Raw genomic sequence first — 19,130 nt, forward strand, 5'->3', positions numbered from 1 at the left:
AATATGTGTTTGTAGAAGGAGTACTCATGTCAAAAAAAAAAAAATCACAGATGCTAAAAGAGTTTAAGTCAGGTCTGTGGAATAGTCTTAAAAAAAAAAGGAAAGGGGCATCTGGGTAGCTCAGTGGAGTGAGAGTCAGGCCTAGAGACAGGAGGTCCTAGGTTTAAACCCGGCCTCAGCCACTTCCCATCTGTGTGACCCTGGGCAAGTCACTTGACCCCATTGCCCACCCTTACCACTCTTCCACCTATGAGACAATACACCAAAGTATAAGGGTTAAAAAAAAAAAGGAAAAAGGTGCTTTAAAATATGACTAAGCCCCAAATAGAAAACTTAAACTCAGTCATAGCTATATCTACGTAATTAACACTGAGCTAGATGGGGCAAATTTATCATTGTCGTCATTGCTACCCCTTGAACCTATTATCTTTCCCTTTTAACCACTCCAAAAGGCAAAGGGAAAAAGGAATATAAGGGATGCTAGCCCATAAGGGCTTTGGGGCATACAACATAGGAATTACCATAATGGATCCAGGCAAGCTGACAAGAGGTTCCAGAGGAAATGCCACAGCAAAGTGTGTTTATCCTCCTAGATATCCTTAAGGTTTCAGTATACTAGTCAAGCCACATCAGTTGTTGCTCTGAGTTTATTATATAGGAAGCCACTTGTCTTAACACTGATTTTACCAAGAATACCTGTGTCATCACTTAACCCCATTGCCCAGCCCTTACTGTTCTTCTGCCTTGGAACCTATATTTACTATACATTCTAAAACAAAAGGTAATGATTATTTTTTTTAAAGACTATGAAGGCGGGGGCAGCTGGGTAGCTCAGTGGATTGAGAGCCAGGCCTAGAGACGGGAGGTCCTAGGTTCAAATCTGGCCTCAGACACTTCTCAGCTGGGTGACCCTGGGCAAGTCACTTGACCCCCATTGCCTACCCTTACCACTCTTTCACCAAGGAACTAATACACAGAAGTTAAGGGTTTAAAAATTTAAAAAAAATAATAATTAAAAAAGACTATGAAGGTTGCTGGTGGAGTTGTGAATTGATTCAACCATTCTGGATGGCAATTTGGAACTATGCCCAAAGAACAATAAAAGACTGTCTGCCCTTTGATCTAGCCATACCATTGCTGGGTTTGTACCCCAAAGATATCACGGGGAAAAAGACTTGTACAAAAATATTTATAGCACCGCTCTTTGTGGTTGCAAAAAAACTGGAAAAAGAGGGTATGCCCTTCAATTGGGGAATGGCTGAACAAATTGTAGTATATGCGGGTGATGGAATACTATTGTGCCAAAAGAAATAATGAACTGGAGGAATTCCATGTGAACTGGAAAGACCTCCAGGAATTGATGCAGAGTGAAAGGAGCAGATCCAGGAGAAACTTATACACAGAGACTGATACACTGTGGTACAATCAAATGTAATGGACTTCTGTACTAGCAGCAATGCAATGATCCAGGACAACTACTTATGAGAAATAACTCTATCCACATCCAGAGAAAGAACTGTGGGAGTAGAAACACAAAAGAAAAACAACTGCTTGAATACATGGGTTGATGGGGATACTACTGGGGACATAGATGCTAAACAATCACCTTAGTGCAACTATCAATAATATGGAAATAGGTCTTGATCAATGATACATGTAAAACCTTATAGTATTGCGTGTTGGCTACGGGGAAGGGAAGAATTGGGGCTGGAGAATTGGGGGAGGGGGAAAGAACACGAATCATGTAACCATGGGAAAATATTCTAAATAAAAATTTTTAAAAAGACTATGATGGAGGAGTAGGTAGGCCATATCAGTTTTGGGAAATATCTGTATGCTTTATGTATCTCATTCTAATCACTGTCCTAAAAAAGTCATATTGGTGTTTAAAAGATAGGACAACATTACCTACAAAGAATCAAAATTATAGGTACCTCAGAGACATACAAATTATACTCTAAGAATTTTAGGGTCCCTTCACCCCTACATAATGTCATTCTAAGCTTTCCCAGATCTCATTAGTCTTGTGACCCACTTTTAGAACTCTAATGAACTGATCATATTAATACAAACTATGCCATACTACCTCACAGACTGTAAATAATTCAAGCTGATAGGTGAAGCCAAATTAATTAGGGAAACATTACTGCAGCCTATTCTCATTAACTTGGTTCTTTTACTATTAGGGTTCAGGATCATCAATTCCAGCTCTGTGAGGATGGCCCTGCACTGCAAGATATTCTATTGAACTCACAAACTCTTCCTGAATACTTCTCTGATCCCCATTTGATATTAGGGGCAAACCTTGCTGAAGTAGATGAAAAAAGGAGGCCTAAGGAAGCTGTCTTGGCTCCTTGTGGGTCTGAGGATAGACAGAGAGAGAGTCTGGCCACTTAAACACTACTAGCCTTTTAAAGATCAAACAGTATAAATAAATAAATAAAGCTTATAAATATTCCTCAAATTTTTGTCACATATGAAAGTTATCCTTGTCCTGCTCTCAACTTTTTAAAAAAAATGCTAAGGCAAAAATAAATAAAATACTACAATAAAGAGTCAAGAATTAAGAGATGGCATATAGGACACTCCCCACCCCTGTCATATACACATCTGCCCTAGAAAAGAAACTGGTAATGGGGAAAAAAGGGAGAAAGCAAGAAAGTCAATTCCAAAAAGGAAAAAGAAATTCAGAATTGTCAAGTAGAGACACTCTTTTCATGTCTCCAACTGTCTAGATATTTTGCCTTCCAGCCATAGATTCATGTTTTACCAGAAGAGCTAACAGAGATGAATCATAGGCTTGAAGGCACTTTGCCGATGTCATAGAGTCCATCCCTCTTCCTCCTGGGATGACTATTCTTTTAACACTGAAAGAGGATTACAGACTTTAAAATATTATTTCATGAACTCACTTAATAAATTCTATGGTCAAATACACCTTTAGAGTCAAGAAAGTCTTCTTTTGTAGAAAACCTAAAAAGGCACTTAAAGCAGCAATGAAATATAGCACTTTTAAAAAGTTTAAATATAGTATTTGATATTATTTATAAATAAGTTACCATAAGAACAATTCTTATGGTAAAAAATATAAATCGAATCAATGTTTTCAAATGTCAATGAGGCACCTTGGTACAATGGCTAGAGCTGGCCTTGGACTTAGGAAGTCTTGGATTCAGTCTTGGTTTTTTGACAAATACTGGCTAGTTATTTCCTATCATCTCCAAAGTTCCTTAAGCTATCAGTTCACTAAGCAATTCACTGAACTAGACAGAGTTCTTAGCCTGGATTCTAATTTGTTTTGTTCAATTTAGAGAACTGTATTTTAATACAGTTTATTTGTGTTCCTATGTATTTTATTTGCTTCATTTAAAAACATTCTAAAAAGTTTCATTGGTGTCACCAAACTGCCAAAGGGGTCCATAACACAAACAAGGAATAAATAGTTTCCATACTAAGACTAAAGTGTAGAGATGGTACCAATTTGCATTGATAGTGGGAGGTCCCTATACCAATCAATGAAACCACAGGTCCAGTACCAGCCCCTGTTCCTAAAAACATCTATCCCAATAGAACCTTTTTTTTTAATACACCCACATTCATAGGATAATGGAATTAAAACTGGAAGAGACCTTGGACAACATCTAGTCCAAACATCTCATTTTACATATTTGGAAACTGAGGCATAATGAAGGGAAGGAATTTGTCTAGAGTCACATAAATACTAAGTAGCAAAGCTGGGATCTGACCCCAGAGTCTCAAACTCTAAAGTAGCACTCTTTCCATTTCATCATGGCCCCTCATCATTTTCTCTTAAGACTTGGAAAACTCATTAAGGTAAATTACTGAGAATAACTAATTCAATAAGTAAATTTAGATATCAGGTATTATCAGGCATTGCCCAGAATGAAATAAACAGTTTAGATGAGACATATTGTACCTACTTTCATGGGGCTTAGTGGGTGGAAATAACACATTTAATTCTCATTTTATATACAAATATTGAAATAACACATCAATTGATGAAATATCACATCAATATAATTGTAAATAAAGCATAAAAGCATTAGAGAGGTGAAAATCAAAATGCCAGTGACATCCTTGGTTATTACCAAATATCAGGATGGGGAAGGTTTCATGGAGGAACTAATATTTGAATGAGGCTTTAAAGGATGTCCATTCCAGGTATATGCAATCAATGCCTTATTTGAGGGACAGAAAATAATTTGGTTTATTAGGAATGTAGAATGTATAAAAAGAAAGAGTTCTATAAAATAAAACCAGAAAGGTAGAAAGGAACCAATTAGTGCCTTCCATGCTAGGCAAAGGAATTTTAACTAAGTAGGCTTAAGACAAAACCACTAAGACCTTTTAACTCAATATTAAATCCAAAAAAGTCTAAGTATTACTTCATTCAGCAAATATCTGACGAATGATGCATTTACAAAGATAAGACAGTAGTCTCTGCCCTCAAGGGGTTCACAATCCAATGTTCTGTTCACCATAAATGCAGATGCTAGTTTACTAACTGCTCACAGCCCTAGCACATTACAGAACTTTCTGGGTAAGTTTCATAGGAATGCAAAGGAAACTGGTCTAACCATCCACACTGAATTAAAAACTCTAATGGAACAGATTTGAGACTTAGCAGCACAAATAACCCTTAGAATTACTCTATAAATATATGTTTTGGTCAAGAATTGACCATGGACTATCCGGAGGAATTGATGAGAAAGAATGTTATCCACATCTAAAGAAAGACCTGTGGGAGTAGAAATGCAGAAGAAAAACATGATTTCACTTATTTATTTGAGTTTAGGATTTGGGGGTTAGGTTTTAAAAGATTACTCTATTGTAAAAATGAATAATATGGAAATAGATTTTAAGTGATAATACATGTAGAACCCAAGGGGATTGCTTGTCAGCTCCAGGAGGGGAGAGGGAAGAAGGGAGGGAGAAAACATAAATTATGGAACCATGGAAAAATATTTTTAAAAATAAAATTATATTAAAAAAGAAAAGAAAGAACTGACCATGGAAGGTGCTGGGCCCAGAATTAATGAGCTTAGGCTCATTAAAGAAACAGAGTGGTTCCAATAGAACCAAAAGGCCATCTCTTTATAACCGATATTTTCTCAGTGATGCTGGATGGCTATAACTTGTGGAATACTATGATCTAAAAAGCATCAGCATTACAAATAGTCTTAAGGGTGATGTAAAAACACCTGGCAGGTCTAAGCGGGCTGCAGCATGTTACCAACAATGACTTATACAGAAGAAATGGTGTCAAAAGACATTATCAAGGAAATGACTAGAAAAGGAAGTGGTCCAATTGTGTAACAAGGATGAGAGGCAACAGATGGACCTCCCAAATGGTATTGTGTCTCTGAGATAAAAAAAAAAAAAAAGAGGAAAGCCTCTAGTCCACTGGCAGAGTTTCCAGGATTTTTTTGGGGAAAAATGGGCAAAGATCACATAGGAATGGCATATAAATAATGATCTACTCTAGCAGATAAAATCACAGACTCATCAAAGTATGAACAGACAATGATTATTAATAAGTTGAGTCAATTTGGCACATTTGTAAACAGTATTTTATTAGGATACATAAGATTTGAGTTTTAGTTCTGCTGTTATTAACTTGGTAATATATTGGGCAAACAACTTGTTCAGGGCCTCCAATTTCCACACCTGAAAATTATGGGGTTGATATAGATCTCTAATGTCCCTTCCAGATTAAAAGACTGAATCTTTGTCACATATCTCCTTTTCCCCCTCCTTTTCCCCTCGACCTCCTTTCCTACTCTTTTCCTTTTCTAGTGATGGAGGGATAGCTGTTTTGTGGCAAAGTTAAAATTTAATATGTATAATATTTATAAAACATATTTGTATAAAATGTATTTATAAAATAGTTTATGGTTTACAAAGTGCCTTTACACATATTTTCTTATTTGATTCTTACAAGTCTGTGAAGTAGGTGCTATTTATAATTTTCCTCATTTTAGAAATGAGGAATGAGATTTTAGAAATGAGGCTGAGGGTGGTCATATATCTAATAAGTAATTGGGAAAAGAATTCAAAATCGGGTCTTCCTCACTTCAAGTATACAGCATTTTATATGCCACACCACCGAGCTAAAGACAAATATCCCTTGATTTATCTATTCATGTGGTTCTGAATTTTTAAAAGCACTAATTTTTTTTAAAGCACAACATAATTAGATCAAGTTGGAGTTCGGAATAGAAATTGCAAGGAAATTTTCAACAGCCTAAAATTTTCAAAATAGAGTCAACCGATTCAGCAACTTGAATCTAAATAGTGCCAACAAAGCTTTCACTGTAATATTCAGAATGAAAAAATGTATACCTCTACCTATATATTGTCTAGGAGCTGACAAAAAAGATGAGGACTTAAGAACCAAAAAATGAGACTCTGGAAAAACTCACATTTCATGATTACAATACAGCTAAAAGACCCCTAGCAATCAAACTCCATAGACAACAACTGGCCCAGTCACCATACACCAATGTTATAAGTCATGGAGATGGAGCACCTTTTAATATAATTCTATTAAAACATAAGGCTCTAGATAAATCAGGCCGCCTTCTTTTTGCATGCCCAATTATTTGACATTTAGAATTTATAATGATTTAACCACTCCCGGTTTGGACGCTATTTTTGAAATTCATTTTCCCTCTGGTTCACATCCTATTGGATGGTCTCTCATTATCATTGTGTAAAGGGCTGGGCTTCCTGGTTATTAAAATTAGGCTTGATCTATGTCACAGGTGCATTTCCTTTGGCTGCTCCCATGACCTTTCATTTCACTCTAGCCCTCTGGTTATTTTTGTTTTACTGACCCTGAGAGTAGTTTGGTTTCATTATCTGCAGAGTAAAAAATGTTGTTGTTCATTCATTTCAGTTATGTTCCACTCTTCATGACCCCAGTTGGGGTTTTCTTGGCAAAGACAATAGAGTGGTTTGCCATTTCTTTTTCCAGCTCATTTGACAGATGAGGAAACTGAGGCAAACAGGGTTAAGTGACTTGCCCAAGGTCACACTTTTAGTACATGTCTGAGGGCAGATTTGTACTCAGGAAGATGAATCTTCTTAACTTCAGCACAGTATTCAGCAATGCAGGCAGTTTTTGCTAAGCACAAGGCTATTAAATCAGGCTAGCTAAAGTCCAAAAAGGGTTCTGCATCCCTAAGTGATTAAAAAACCCAACATATTAGGGCAGGTAGAAAGCCAGACCTGGAAACAGGAGGTACTGGGTTCAAATCTAACCTTTGACACTTTCTAGCTTATGTGATTCTTAGCAAATCACTTCATACCAATTGCCTAGCCCTTCTAGATCATCTGCTCTGGAATCAATTCTAAGATAATAAGTAAGTTTAAAATTTTCCATTAGAAATAATTGATAGTTTTGTGAGATTACTGTAAAACAATGTAAATTTTTTTACTGGATAAACTCCTGGGTCTTGAAATCCTACAGTAGGGGTGGCTAGGTATCATGGTGGATAGAGTGACAGGTCTAGATTTAGGAGGACCTGGATTCAAATCTGGCTTCAGACACTTCCTAGCTGTGTGGACCCTAAGGCAGGTCACTTAACCCCTTCTGTCTTAAGAGTTGTTACCTGGGCAGAAAATAAGGGTTTTAAAAGACAAGAAAGAAAAAAATCCTACCGTTAACAGCTATGAAGGTAAAAAAGTGAGTCATGTCCACAAGAGCATCTTATTTCCTTTTTAGGCATTCTAAGAACCAGAGACTTTCTAGGCTTCTAGCACTTTCATGTCAGTCAGCCTCTAAGAAGCACATTCAGAGGCACTTGATGCTTTTCACTTGATTATAAGGCAAGTACTTCATAATTTTAACCCTCTCCAGAATCTGAAACAAGTCCAAGAATCTCAGATTCTTTGTGACCTCCCTACAGGCATTTCACACTATTGACCATCCCTTACTTCTGAATACTCTCATCTCCCTTAGTCCTCTGACCACCTCTTAGCATCCATCCTGTCATCCTCTGCCTGCTCTCAACTAGAGCTAATCCCTAAATCTCTGTCCTAGACCCTCTTCTCTATCCACATCCTGTTCCTTATCAAATTCATCTATTCCAATGGGATCAATTACCAAGTGCACATATGTGATTCCCAGATCTTTGTCTCTAAACCCAATCTGTCATCTAAGTTCCAGTCCTATCTGCTAGACATCTCAATTTCTAAGTGCCACAAGCACTAGAACTAAAACCCTTGATTTTCCATTCAAATCTGTTCCTTCCTTGACTATGTCATTTCTGTTGATGGCATTGCCAACCTCACAGATTCAAAACCTGAGAATCCTCTTAGCCTCTTCTCTTTTACTGCCTTCTACTTCCTAATCTCTTTTACTTTTTAAATGATGGTCTCCTCTCCATTTATACTCCCACTAACTAAATTCAAACACTCATTCTCTATTGCTAACTATTCCCCATCTCATCTTGCGCTCTGGACTCTCAATATTTCCCCAAGGTACTCTATATTTGGAATGCACTTGTTTTTCATCTCTACCCCTTCTTCAAGGCCTACCTCAAACACCACAGCCTCCATAAAACCGTTCCTTGAGCCCCCAAATAAAAAGTGATCTCTTTGAGACCCAGGCCCAGAGATGGGAGGTCCTCAGTTCAAATCTCCCCTCAGACACTTCCTACCTGTGTGACCCTGAGAAAATCACAACCCCCAATGCCTTGCCCTTGCCACTCTTCTGCCTTAGAACCATTAACATAATTATTGATTCTAGGATGGAAGAAAAAGGATTTTAAAAAGAAATAAGTGATCTCTCTCCCCCTCAAATTTCCCTAGAGTACTTTTATCCACTCTTTCCTGTGCAATTTGCATCATGTTTATTTATATACCCATACATCTCCTATCTGACTAACTTCTTAGGACCTAGACTGTAATTTTGATTTTGTCTTAATTTCTCCTGTAACTCAAAAAATATCTTGTTCTAAGTAGCCATTTATTAAATATAGATTGAACTGAATTCTCTAACAGTTTCGTGGCAGGTAAAGAAAAAAGGAACATATCAGAAACTAATGGATACTGATTTAACTATCAAACTTGAGAAAATAAATTTAGGAAATCTTTCATATTCCAGTGTTGTTTGCAATTTGGCTTGATTGAGAATTAAGTGAATCATCAAATTTGTCAGGAATTTTATAGGAAAAAAAATGTCACCAACACATTATTTACTCTCCAGGCAGGCCTATGACCAGCTTTGACTATCCGGGTTCTAAATCTACACAAAGACTAACATTTTTACCTGATCATGCCCTTTGGAAACACAGAGCTCAAAAGGTGAACCGGCTAGGTCAATTTGTATTTTTTTAGTTCAGATTTGAAACTTAACTCCTAAGGATTTCAGCAGTGCCATGGTGTCCTGATCTTTCAAACCTCTACTAAGTTAAAACGTTTTGTTCCACTAAGAGGTGTAACCAAAAAATAGCATTCTGAGCAGCCTCTTTTAAAGTCAGTACCTAAAGATTTTTAAACTCAAAGTTTCTCGTCCTCAGTCATTCAGTTCCTCCCCCTTTCCCTAAAAAGTCTATGATTATGTACCTTTATGTACTGCAGAAAAAGTTCTCTGTCCTGGAAACTGCATTCTATGTTCTGCGGTCTGTTGATTCTGGAATGGCTTCAACTCAAGTGGGGAGGTGGAGGTTGGGGGGAGGGGGAGCCCTTTTGTTGATTCTTTCTTTTCTTCCCCCACCCCCACCAAGCCAGATCAAGAATGCAACTACAGGGTGATTACAACTAAGCACCAAAAAAATTGGTTTTAATTCTCTCCAGGAAGATAGTCTCAAAAAAACAAAAACAGAAAATCAACAACAACCCCAACAACAACCAACCAATCAAAAAACCCACTTCGAATTGGTTTCTAATAAACCGGATCATGTGGGAAGCAACACTTTGTGAAGTTTTCTTGGAAAGAATAAAAGAGAAAACTGGCTGAGCCAACTAAGCTACCACGTTTCCCTAGGCTAGGCTAGAGACAGTGACGGGGGGAGGGGACATGTCACTTTTCCAAAAGACTGAGTCTGGATTGGCCTCTAGCTTTAACCTGGGAGGGAAGGGGGTATGTGAAAAGGGACCAGGGTTCGAGGCTTTAGCTGGGGATGAAGGCTGCAACAGTATCGTGCTGGGAGGTAGAAAGGAAGGAGATATATCTCAGTTTATAGGCTGTTTTCTCAGCTGATCTATTTCTGCTAACAGGTGGTTGGTTAACTCCACCTTAATTTTTTTTTTTTTTTTTTTTTTAAGATTTCACTCGGCCACCCCCGGGAAGTACAATTTACCCCTCACAAGACTCGCACACGCCTTAGGGGTAAACCACAGGAAACACAATTAAAACGAACTTGCAAACTCGTGTCTGCCACAAGTAGCCCCGAACTCATCAGCACAGCAGGAGAGCTGGAGCTCTCCGATACTATAACTTTCTCCCCGTGCAAGCACACACACGCGCGCGCACAAAGCTGGACCAATAAGAAGAAGACCGGGATCTCTCGGATACAACTCCCTCCGGGGAACACACACGCGCGCGCGCGCGTACTCATGCAAACACGCACACAAAGTTGGACCTCTGAAAGGAAGACTCTTCTACATTCTCTCCCCGAGAGCGCGCACGAACACACACACACACACATACACAAAGGTGAACCTCTAAAAGGGAGATCCAGATCTGATGCAATTCCCCGTGCACAGTCACACATATATACACTCATTCACTACACATATACAAAAGTAGGACCTCTAAGGCAGAGACCCAGATCTGTCGGATACAACTTTCTCCATGCACCCCACGCATACACATACACACACACACACACACACACACACACACACACACACACAAAGGTGGCGCTCTGAGATGGACACCCGGATCTCTGTGATACAACTCTCTCCCCATGCACATACACATACACATATATACATAAAGGTGGACCTCTAGAGGAAGAATCGGATCTCTCCAATACAACTTTCTCCCAGTGCAAAAATACACAAGAACCTCAGAAAAGCGCCGCCACCTGCCAGGATTCCTGAAAACATACTCAGGAGGGAAATAAACTCTCCAGGGAGGCAAGAGAGGTGGGGGAGGGGGTGAAAGTTAAGGATCGAAGATTATGTCGCTGCCACCGTCCGGGTATTTGCCCGATCCCGGGAAAGGATCTAATGGGGTCTCCTCCCTTTCTCTTCATCCTCCGACACCGCCCCAATAGGAAGGGGGCTCTGGCTGAGGGGAAGGAAGAAGCAGGAGTCGCGCGTTCAGCACTGGCCAGTGCCTTTGCCCCAAGGCAGCCCGCCCGGACAGACCAGCTTGGCCGCAGAGGAGAGCTGCAGCGGGCGGGGCGAAGAGGACCGGCGGGCCCCGCAGGGGTGGAGACCTGCTGGGGCTCTTCTCAAAAGAGCCGCCTCGGGGGCTCTCCAAGGCTGCAGCGCTGGGAGGGGGTGGGTGGGGAGAAGAGAAGAAGGGAGGAGGGCAGGGCTGGGCTGGGCTGGGCTGGGTTGGGCAAGGCTGGGATGGATGGAGGGGTGAGGGAGCCAGTAGGGACCGGGCGGTCTGGGAACTTACAGCCTCTTGTCCTGTGGATGTAGCTGCCAGTGCATGGCTAGGGAGAAGCCGAAGAGACTGTCCGGATCCCCGCTCTTGCGGATCACGTTTTCTTCCCGAGTGTCCAAGTTAAAGGCGGCGCAGAGGCGTAGCAGCAGACACGCCGACAGGTAGAAGAGGAGCTCCGGCTGCCCCGCAGCCGCCATCGGCAATTACGGCTGGGCGGGGAAGGGAAAGGAGAAAGGGACCTGCTGCTGCTGCTGCTGCTGCCGCCGCTACCGCCGCTGCTGCAGCCACCACCACCACCACTACCACTACCACCTCGCCTTCCCTGGCTCTGCTCCCCTGCCCCACCCCCCGGGACTAGCCGTACTCCTTGTCCAGCCTCTCCCCCTCGCAGCCCGCTCTCGAACAGCTGAAAGAGCTCGTTGTTCTCTGGAGACTCGCAGGCGTTTTATCAAGTGACGAAGGAAGCGGGGCCCCGCCTCTCCCCCCACCCCTCCTAGACTCTCACTCCTCCCCGGGCCAGTCCGGCCGGCTCTCTCCCCGCCCAGCCTTCACCTTCCCCGGCCGTAGCACCCGTTGGTCTGCTCTCCAGGGACGGCTCGCCCAGCCACTTCACTCCCAGCTCCAGCCGAGGACGACGGTCCTGGGAAAGTCTGCCGCACTTCAAGTCACTCTTTATCTAACTCATTCATTTCGACACGTGGCTCGGCATCTCAGGCTTACCTATTCCCGAAAGCTCCAGGGGTGGAAAAGGAGCGAGTCCTGTGCTGCACCGGTGGCCCAAATTGAATCATTAATCCCTTGTACTAAGAAGGGTCCTGCAAAGTTATCTAGCCCACCCTTCAACTGGCAGGCTACATTGTCCCTTGCCTAGGAAGGAGGTCGCTTTCCCTAACTTCCTTTTTAAAACAGCTTCTGAAATTAGGGGTGGTGGTGGATAGTTATTGAGCACCTACTGATTTGGACCGCTGTACGTTGCAATGTATAATGAAAGCATTTAATTGTTCATTCATAACAATGATAATGAGCTCTCTACTGACCCCTGCTTACATTCTATCATATGTTGTACTATCCATGGACACTCAATTTCAGAAGCTACATTGGGATGGATAGGTGAAGATAAACGTTTTTTCAGGGAAGTCACATTGTGGTTTCAGTCCTCCAAAATATATTTTATATATTGTACCTCCAAAGAGGAAATTATACAGGAAAGAGCTGATCTTTAAAACTGACACCAAAGAGGCCAAATCTCACTTGCATGTCTCATTTAACACAATTTTCCTGCCACAGATAAATTAGGAGAGAGATAGGAGGCAGGGAGGCTACTATTGCAGTGGTCCAGATAAGTGGTAATGAGGACCTGACCTAGGGCCAGGACATAGGAATGGATTAGAGAGTGGAGACACAGTTAATATAATTTTTTTTAATGGATACAGGAACTAAGTGAGAAAAAAAGGCCAAAGATATCTGATGGTCCAGAGAATCTTAAGATGTCCAATAAAAGAATAGTAGTAAGTCTTCTTGGAGTATGATATACTGGTATGTGAACTGGTACTCAAGGACATTTCCTGATTCGTGTAGGAGATAAGGAAAGATGCTCCAGTCTCTTCTGGCTGAAGAACACAGAGAGATGACAGTTACTGCCAGATCCTCTCAGACAAAGTGGGCCATAGCAGGCCCAGGACCCCAACTGATATCAGGTTCCCTCGACTTTCAGCAACCTGGATCAGTCATTAAACTGGGGAACATCTATTTGGTACTTGTACTACCTCTCAGTCAAAAATGAATAAGGTCAAGCCTAGACAAACTAAATTATGGGAGACAATCCCAGTAATTCCACAGTATCAACAAGTATATCTGAATAGTTGCTGACAAGATTATACAGAATGAATTCCAGCTAATTGAGCCATTATAAACCCAAGGAATATTACTCAGTCTTTGTCATGGCAACTTTTCATATGCTTGCAAACTCTTAGAGTAAATCGAATTCAATCCAATGAGCATTTAACTACCTAATATGTATAAGGCACTTTCCTAGGTACAAGGACAAGAGTTCTCAACCTAGAATCCACTGCTTACTTCAGGGAACCCATGAATTTGTATGGAAAAAAAAATCTTTATTTTCATTAACCCCTAGCAAAAATTTAACATTTTCTTCAATTATGATAGTATCCAATAAAAGGCAATAGTATTAGCACTACCTATGACTTTGTCATCAACAAAAATTAGATATTTTTATATCACTTTATAATTGTTGCAATATCTCAAAATATTTATACTCATCACTACTTTGGAATTAGTTATTATATGGTAATTATATTTGTAATATAGTTTGTATATAATATAGTTATATAGTAGTTATTAGACTTGCAGCTAAATATATTGTTGTTCAGTTATAGCTGACTCTTCATGACAGAAGGACTATAGCTATCCATGGGGTTTTCTTAAGGATACAAGAGTGGTTTGCCATTTTCTACTCCAGTAGATCTTTTTGTCAGGCAATGAGAAGTTAAGTGACTTACACACCTAGAAAGTGTTAGAGGTCAAATTTGAGCTCAGATCTTCCTGAGTCCAGGTCCAATGCTCTACTCACTGAGCCAAAGCTGCCTTTGCTAGATATATTACTATATCACAAATTTTAAAACTATTTTTATAATCATATTTTTTTAACCCTTAACTTCAGTGTATTATCTCATAGGTGGAAGAGTGGTAAGGGTGGGCAATGGGGGTCAAGTGACTTGCCCAGGGTCACACAGCTGGGAAGTGGCTGAGGCCGGGTTTGAACCTAGGACCTCCTGTCTCTAGGCCTGACTCTCACTCCACTGAGCTACCCAGCTGCCCCTATAATCATATTTTAATATATACTTTTTGTAGTCATATATCATAATAATAAAATGTTGTGTTCCTGTGTATTATCATTTATACAAGCTAATAAGCATTTATTATTTGCTTACTGTGTCCTAAGTCCGGGGGATGCAATGAAAGGCAATGAAACAATTCCTACTCTTAAAGAACTCACAGTATAATAGGGGAGAAAATACACAAACAAGAATTTAGAAATAAGATCTATACAGGATAAACTGGGATAGTCTCAGACAAACAACACTAACATCAACTACTCTTAGGAAAGCTTCTTTGAAAAGTATTTTAAACATTATTCTGAGAAGGGGGTCTGCAAGTTTCAACAGGCTGCAAAGGGGCTTATTCACAATGGAAGGTCACCTTATACTAGGGATAAAAAGAAAAATGAAAAACAGTCCCTGCAATGGAGGAGTTTCTGGGTGAAAGGAAAAAGTATAGAATCATATATTTAAAACTGAAAAGGACCTTAGAAGCCATCATGTACAACCCTTTCATTTTACAGATGATGAAATAAGCTGAGAATTTATGACTTACTCAGGATCACACACTAGGCTATCTTTCAAGCATGCTAACTCTTTTAATAACTTAGCAAGAAGAAGGGCTGCTGGAGAGTGGGACAAGCAACAGAAATGGGGGATTAAGACTGCTGGAACTGAAAGGGAGAGGGGTCACAACTAGGAGTATTCCCATGGAGAAAGGGAAATGGTTCTAATCTATGATATTAGTGAGTGGGGGACAGAGGACTTAGAGTAGGTGTCCTTCCTAGACATTTTCCCAGCCAATTGATTCAAGGTGACTCTGGTGCATACTGGTCGGCAACAGTTTGGGAATGATTCCAAGGGTTCAGCTTGTTTTTTTTTATGATTCAAGCACTTTCACCTTGACTTCAGTGGTTTTAATTTGATCTAGACCTCAGCCCAATCTGCTTCATCTGATGCCCAGGACAGGTCTTTTACAGTCTTTTCCAAGTTGAATTTAGCAGCCACTATGAGCAGCAGGTCCAGGGACAATACAGCTTCTTTCTGCCGATTCCTGTCCAGAGGAAATAGGATACACTTCAGCAAAGCCACTGTTCATGAAATATTTGGTGGTTGTGACATCCTCAGCACATACTAGGATCACACCTGGCACCTGGAGGGTGGGGATGTTGGTGGCCAAGATCCCAAGGTTCTAGGCTAGATTACAACATCCACCTGCTTTAAATTGAGCTCAGTGAAATACACCTGCATGGGCAGGTGAAGGTGAAGTTGAGGCAGTTGGTATGTGTGTAGCTGGGCCAAACATGAGGAGGGTGAGAGAACTTATAACCTGAATGATTCAGAAAGGCTTCCTAACATAAACTGAATCTTGAAGGAAGCTGGGGATTTTAAGAGGAGTAAGTTAGGAAAAAATGTATTCCCCACATGAAATACCCCATACATCCCATACCCCACCATCATGTGAACTTAACCCCTGTCCCAAAGTCCTTTGGTATGAGAGTTTCTTCTTATTTGCACAAAAGCTCTTGTTTCCATGTGAAAGGTGGGTGGAGTTGTCAGAAGTAAGAGAGCTCCAGAATTCTACAGTTCTCCTTCAAGACTTTTGAGCCTGTCCCTTTTGAGGCTAATTAAGCTTCAAGATTTCTTGCATGCTGAGCTGGCTTCCTGAGCTTGCCACTCAAGGGTTTCCCCTTGGGTAAGGACCCATTGTCTTGATCAAACTGAGTTGTCTTGCTCCCAAAAGAAGAGGACCTTAATCTTGTATTGTCCAGTTCATGTTCTTTACCTTCTCTGGTTTCTATTTTGCTATGATTTAGATAAGTGGGTTTTTTTTTATTGTTTACCATATGTGTTTACTGTGGAATTGATATTTGCTGGGAAAGAAGTCAAGCTTTGGATGTATAGAGTTTGGAGTCTCCCCCTCAGAAAGGACAAAGCAACTAGAAGTTAGTTGGAACTCAATTACGTCCCCTAGACTAACAATGTTTAAAGAGAGTAGATAGATGTATTTCTAGCCTAAGACCCTGTTTCTCTAAGAAGAGCTAAGTAGCCTCCCTCTGCTCCAACTTCCTGCTTCCCCTCATGGCAGGAATTAAAGCCTTCCTTGGAGAGGGTATAGGGAGAAGGATGGGGTAAAGAGACTAAAGAAGTCTATTCTGCCTCCATTCAAACCACAAAAAGACATCATTCTTACTGCACATAAACACACTCTCATGTAGGGCTCCATTTTGCTACACACAGGCAAGGTAGTGGGGCACAGAGTCTTGAGTTCAGGGAACCACAAGTGAGATAGTTTGGCTACAAGGAATAGTGAATGACACAACATAAATCAGGAGAGGCAGGTTGGGAGCCATCTTGTAAAGGGCTTTAAGTACCAAAATGATGACTTTGTACTTTTCCCCCTAAAGGCATTAGAAAACTATTCAAGGCTTCTGAGCAAAGGAGTGACATGGTAGACGTGTGTTTCAGGAAGATTCTTATGGTACCTTAGTGGAGGATGGACTGGAAAGGTAAGAGATAGGGAGCTGGAAGTCCAATTAGGATGGCTTTGAAATAGCCTAGGTGAGGAGGGCCTGAACCATTAGATTGTGAACTCCTTAAGGGCAGAGACTGTCTTTTCCTTCTTCTTGTATCTCCAGTGTTTAGCACAGTGACTAACATACAGCAGGTGCTTAATAAAAATTTATTTATTAATTGATAGCTAAAATGGTCACCATATCAGTGAAAAGAAGGTGGTAAATGGAAGATATGTTGTGGAGGTAGAATGGACAAGATTAAGCAATAGATGAGTGAGAGGGAAGAGTCAGGCATCACATCATGCTCAGGTTGTAAATTTGGGGACTAGAAGGATCACAACACCTCTGCAGAAACTGAAAAGTTTTTAGGAAGGGTGAGTTTACAGGGAAAGATATTGACATGTTTTGGACATGTTGAATTTGAAATGTTCATTGGACATACCAGATGCAGATGCCCAGGAGATGGTTGGTGTGAGGGAGGAACTGGTGCTCAGGAGAGAAAGTAGGACTAGATGGATAGATCTGAGAATCATCTCAGTGAGATGGTAATTGAGCCCATAGGAAATAATATGATTACTAAGAGAGAGGATATAGGAAAAAAAGAGAAGAAGGCCCAGGACAGTCTTCTCTTAATGTGGACCAATTTTTTCCCTAAGCCAAGTAACCTAAACTCCTTTAACCATTCACCTCAGATCCCATTTTCCATGCCTTTCTTAACTTTTTGAAAAGTTCCAAATGTAAACAGACTATTTCAGAGAAGTTTGGGGTTTCAGCTACTTCATTAAGGTAACACTGATAATGTTCGTATCAAAATGTATTTGCAAATAAAACAAAATTCCCAAGAATATTTCCAAGATGCTCATTTAAGCCCACTGTATCCCAAATTGGAACTAGATTCAACTATATATTAATATTGCTGAGCTCAATTACTTTTATATGGGATGAAGAGAGACAGGGAGAAGAAGGCAGAAAAACAAATAAGGTTTAGGCTTTCCCTATTAAGTACTCATTGTGTTATGAAGTACTCTTTCCATTGCCTCCTCCCCATAACTTTCCCCTGACCCGGATGCCAAGTATATATGGGAATGAGTCAAGATCTGGAACTCATTTTTAATAAGAATCTTTTTGAAGATTTCCTGGTCTTCCTGACAGATTAACAATAACAATCAAAGCTTGTGATTCAACAGTGACTTCCTCAGGGATGACAAGAGTTTGGCGACAAGCAAATAAGCAAAAGATAAAGATTTTCCAAAAACAGGGTTTTGAGATCCCTTGGGCTCTGTTGAACATGACGTCAGCCTCAGGGGCTAAAGGATGGAAGAAGCAGAACATTGTAGATTACCATGGGGCTGGAGGTCCAGGACACTTGATAAGAAGTTGTCTGGAATGGTGGGGAGAAAACAGTGGCCTGGAGATACAAGATAAAAAAATAATGGCTATAGGGTATGAGAGGAGAATAGGTAGAAATGGATAAATAAAAAAAAGTCCACTTAATTCTGGCAAGTGAAAAAAAGTTTCGCTAAAACTTCATCATGTTCAAAAGATTCAGGGAGAAAATCTGAGAAACAGTAAGAAATTGCAGCATCCTAGAAGAAATTAGAAGAAGAAACACTAAGAAAGGTAAATGAGTTCTCCACATTTTTCCCCAAGAAGTGAGGGGGAAGTCTTATCCATAATTTCACAGGTCTGAAAACACCAATTTCAGGTATATAAACTCTCTCCATCAGTGCAGAATGATGATAACCCATCTATAACTCATGGTCTCATGACTTATATAATAATGTGACTCAGATAATCACAATGTGTCAGGGTCAGGATACTAGATCTACAGTTAAAAGGAACATTAAAAGACATCTAGTAGAATCCTTTCATTTTACAGGTGAGGAAACTGAGACCCAAGAGCACTGATTTTTCCAGTCTCACAGGTAGTATGGAATTTGAATCCATGTCATATGACATAAAAATCACTGCTCTTTCCACTGTATTCTAGTGCTTCCTAAACTTCACTTGAACTCAAGTGTTCTAGAGACCAAGGCCAGCCCCCTAACCACTATATTCCATCGCTTTACAGTAAGCAGTCTAGATACATTAGAAAAGGAAAATTCTCTTTATTTGGGGAGGAAGGGGAGGGAAAAGGATTGTCACAAAAATCCAAACTGAATTTTGCATATTACACTTGGGATGAAA

General features: G+C 40.4%; 1 protein-coding gene across 3 annotated transcripts in view; it reads right to left on the minus strand.

Annotated features, from left to right (window-relative positions):
• The window catches only part of ITGA6 (integrin subunit alpha 6), a 96,203-nt gene extending 84,384 nt beyond the window's left edge, over positions 1 to 11,819 (minus strand). For all 3 annotated transcript variants that reach the window (XM_044669792.1, XM_044669791.1, XM_044669790.1), the window contains exon 1: positions 11,603 to 11,819. In XM_044669792.1, coding sequence (XP_044525727.1) covers positions 11,603 to 11,787 — 185 coding nt within the window. In that variant the 5' untranslated portion in view covers positions 11,788 to 11,819. The remainder of the gene's footprint in view (positions 1 to 11,602) is intronic.
• Positions 11,820 to 19,130: the final 7,311 nt, after the last annotated feature.

Source organism: Gracilinanus agilis, chromosome 3 (assembly GCF_016433145.1).
Source record: "Gracilinanus agilis isolate LMUSP501 chromosome 3, AgileGrace, whole genome shotgun sequence".
NCBI lineage: Eukaryota > Metazoa > Chordata > Mammalia > Didelphimorphia > Didelphidae > Gracilinanus > Gracilinanus agilis.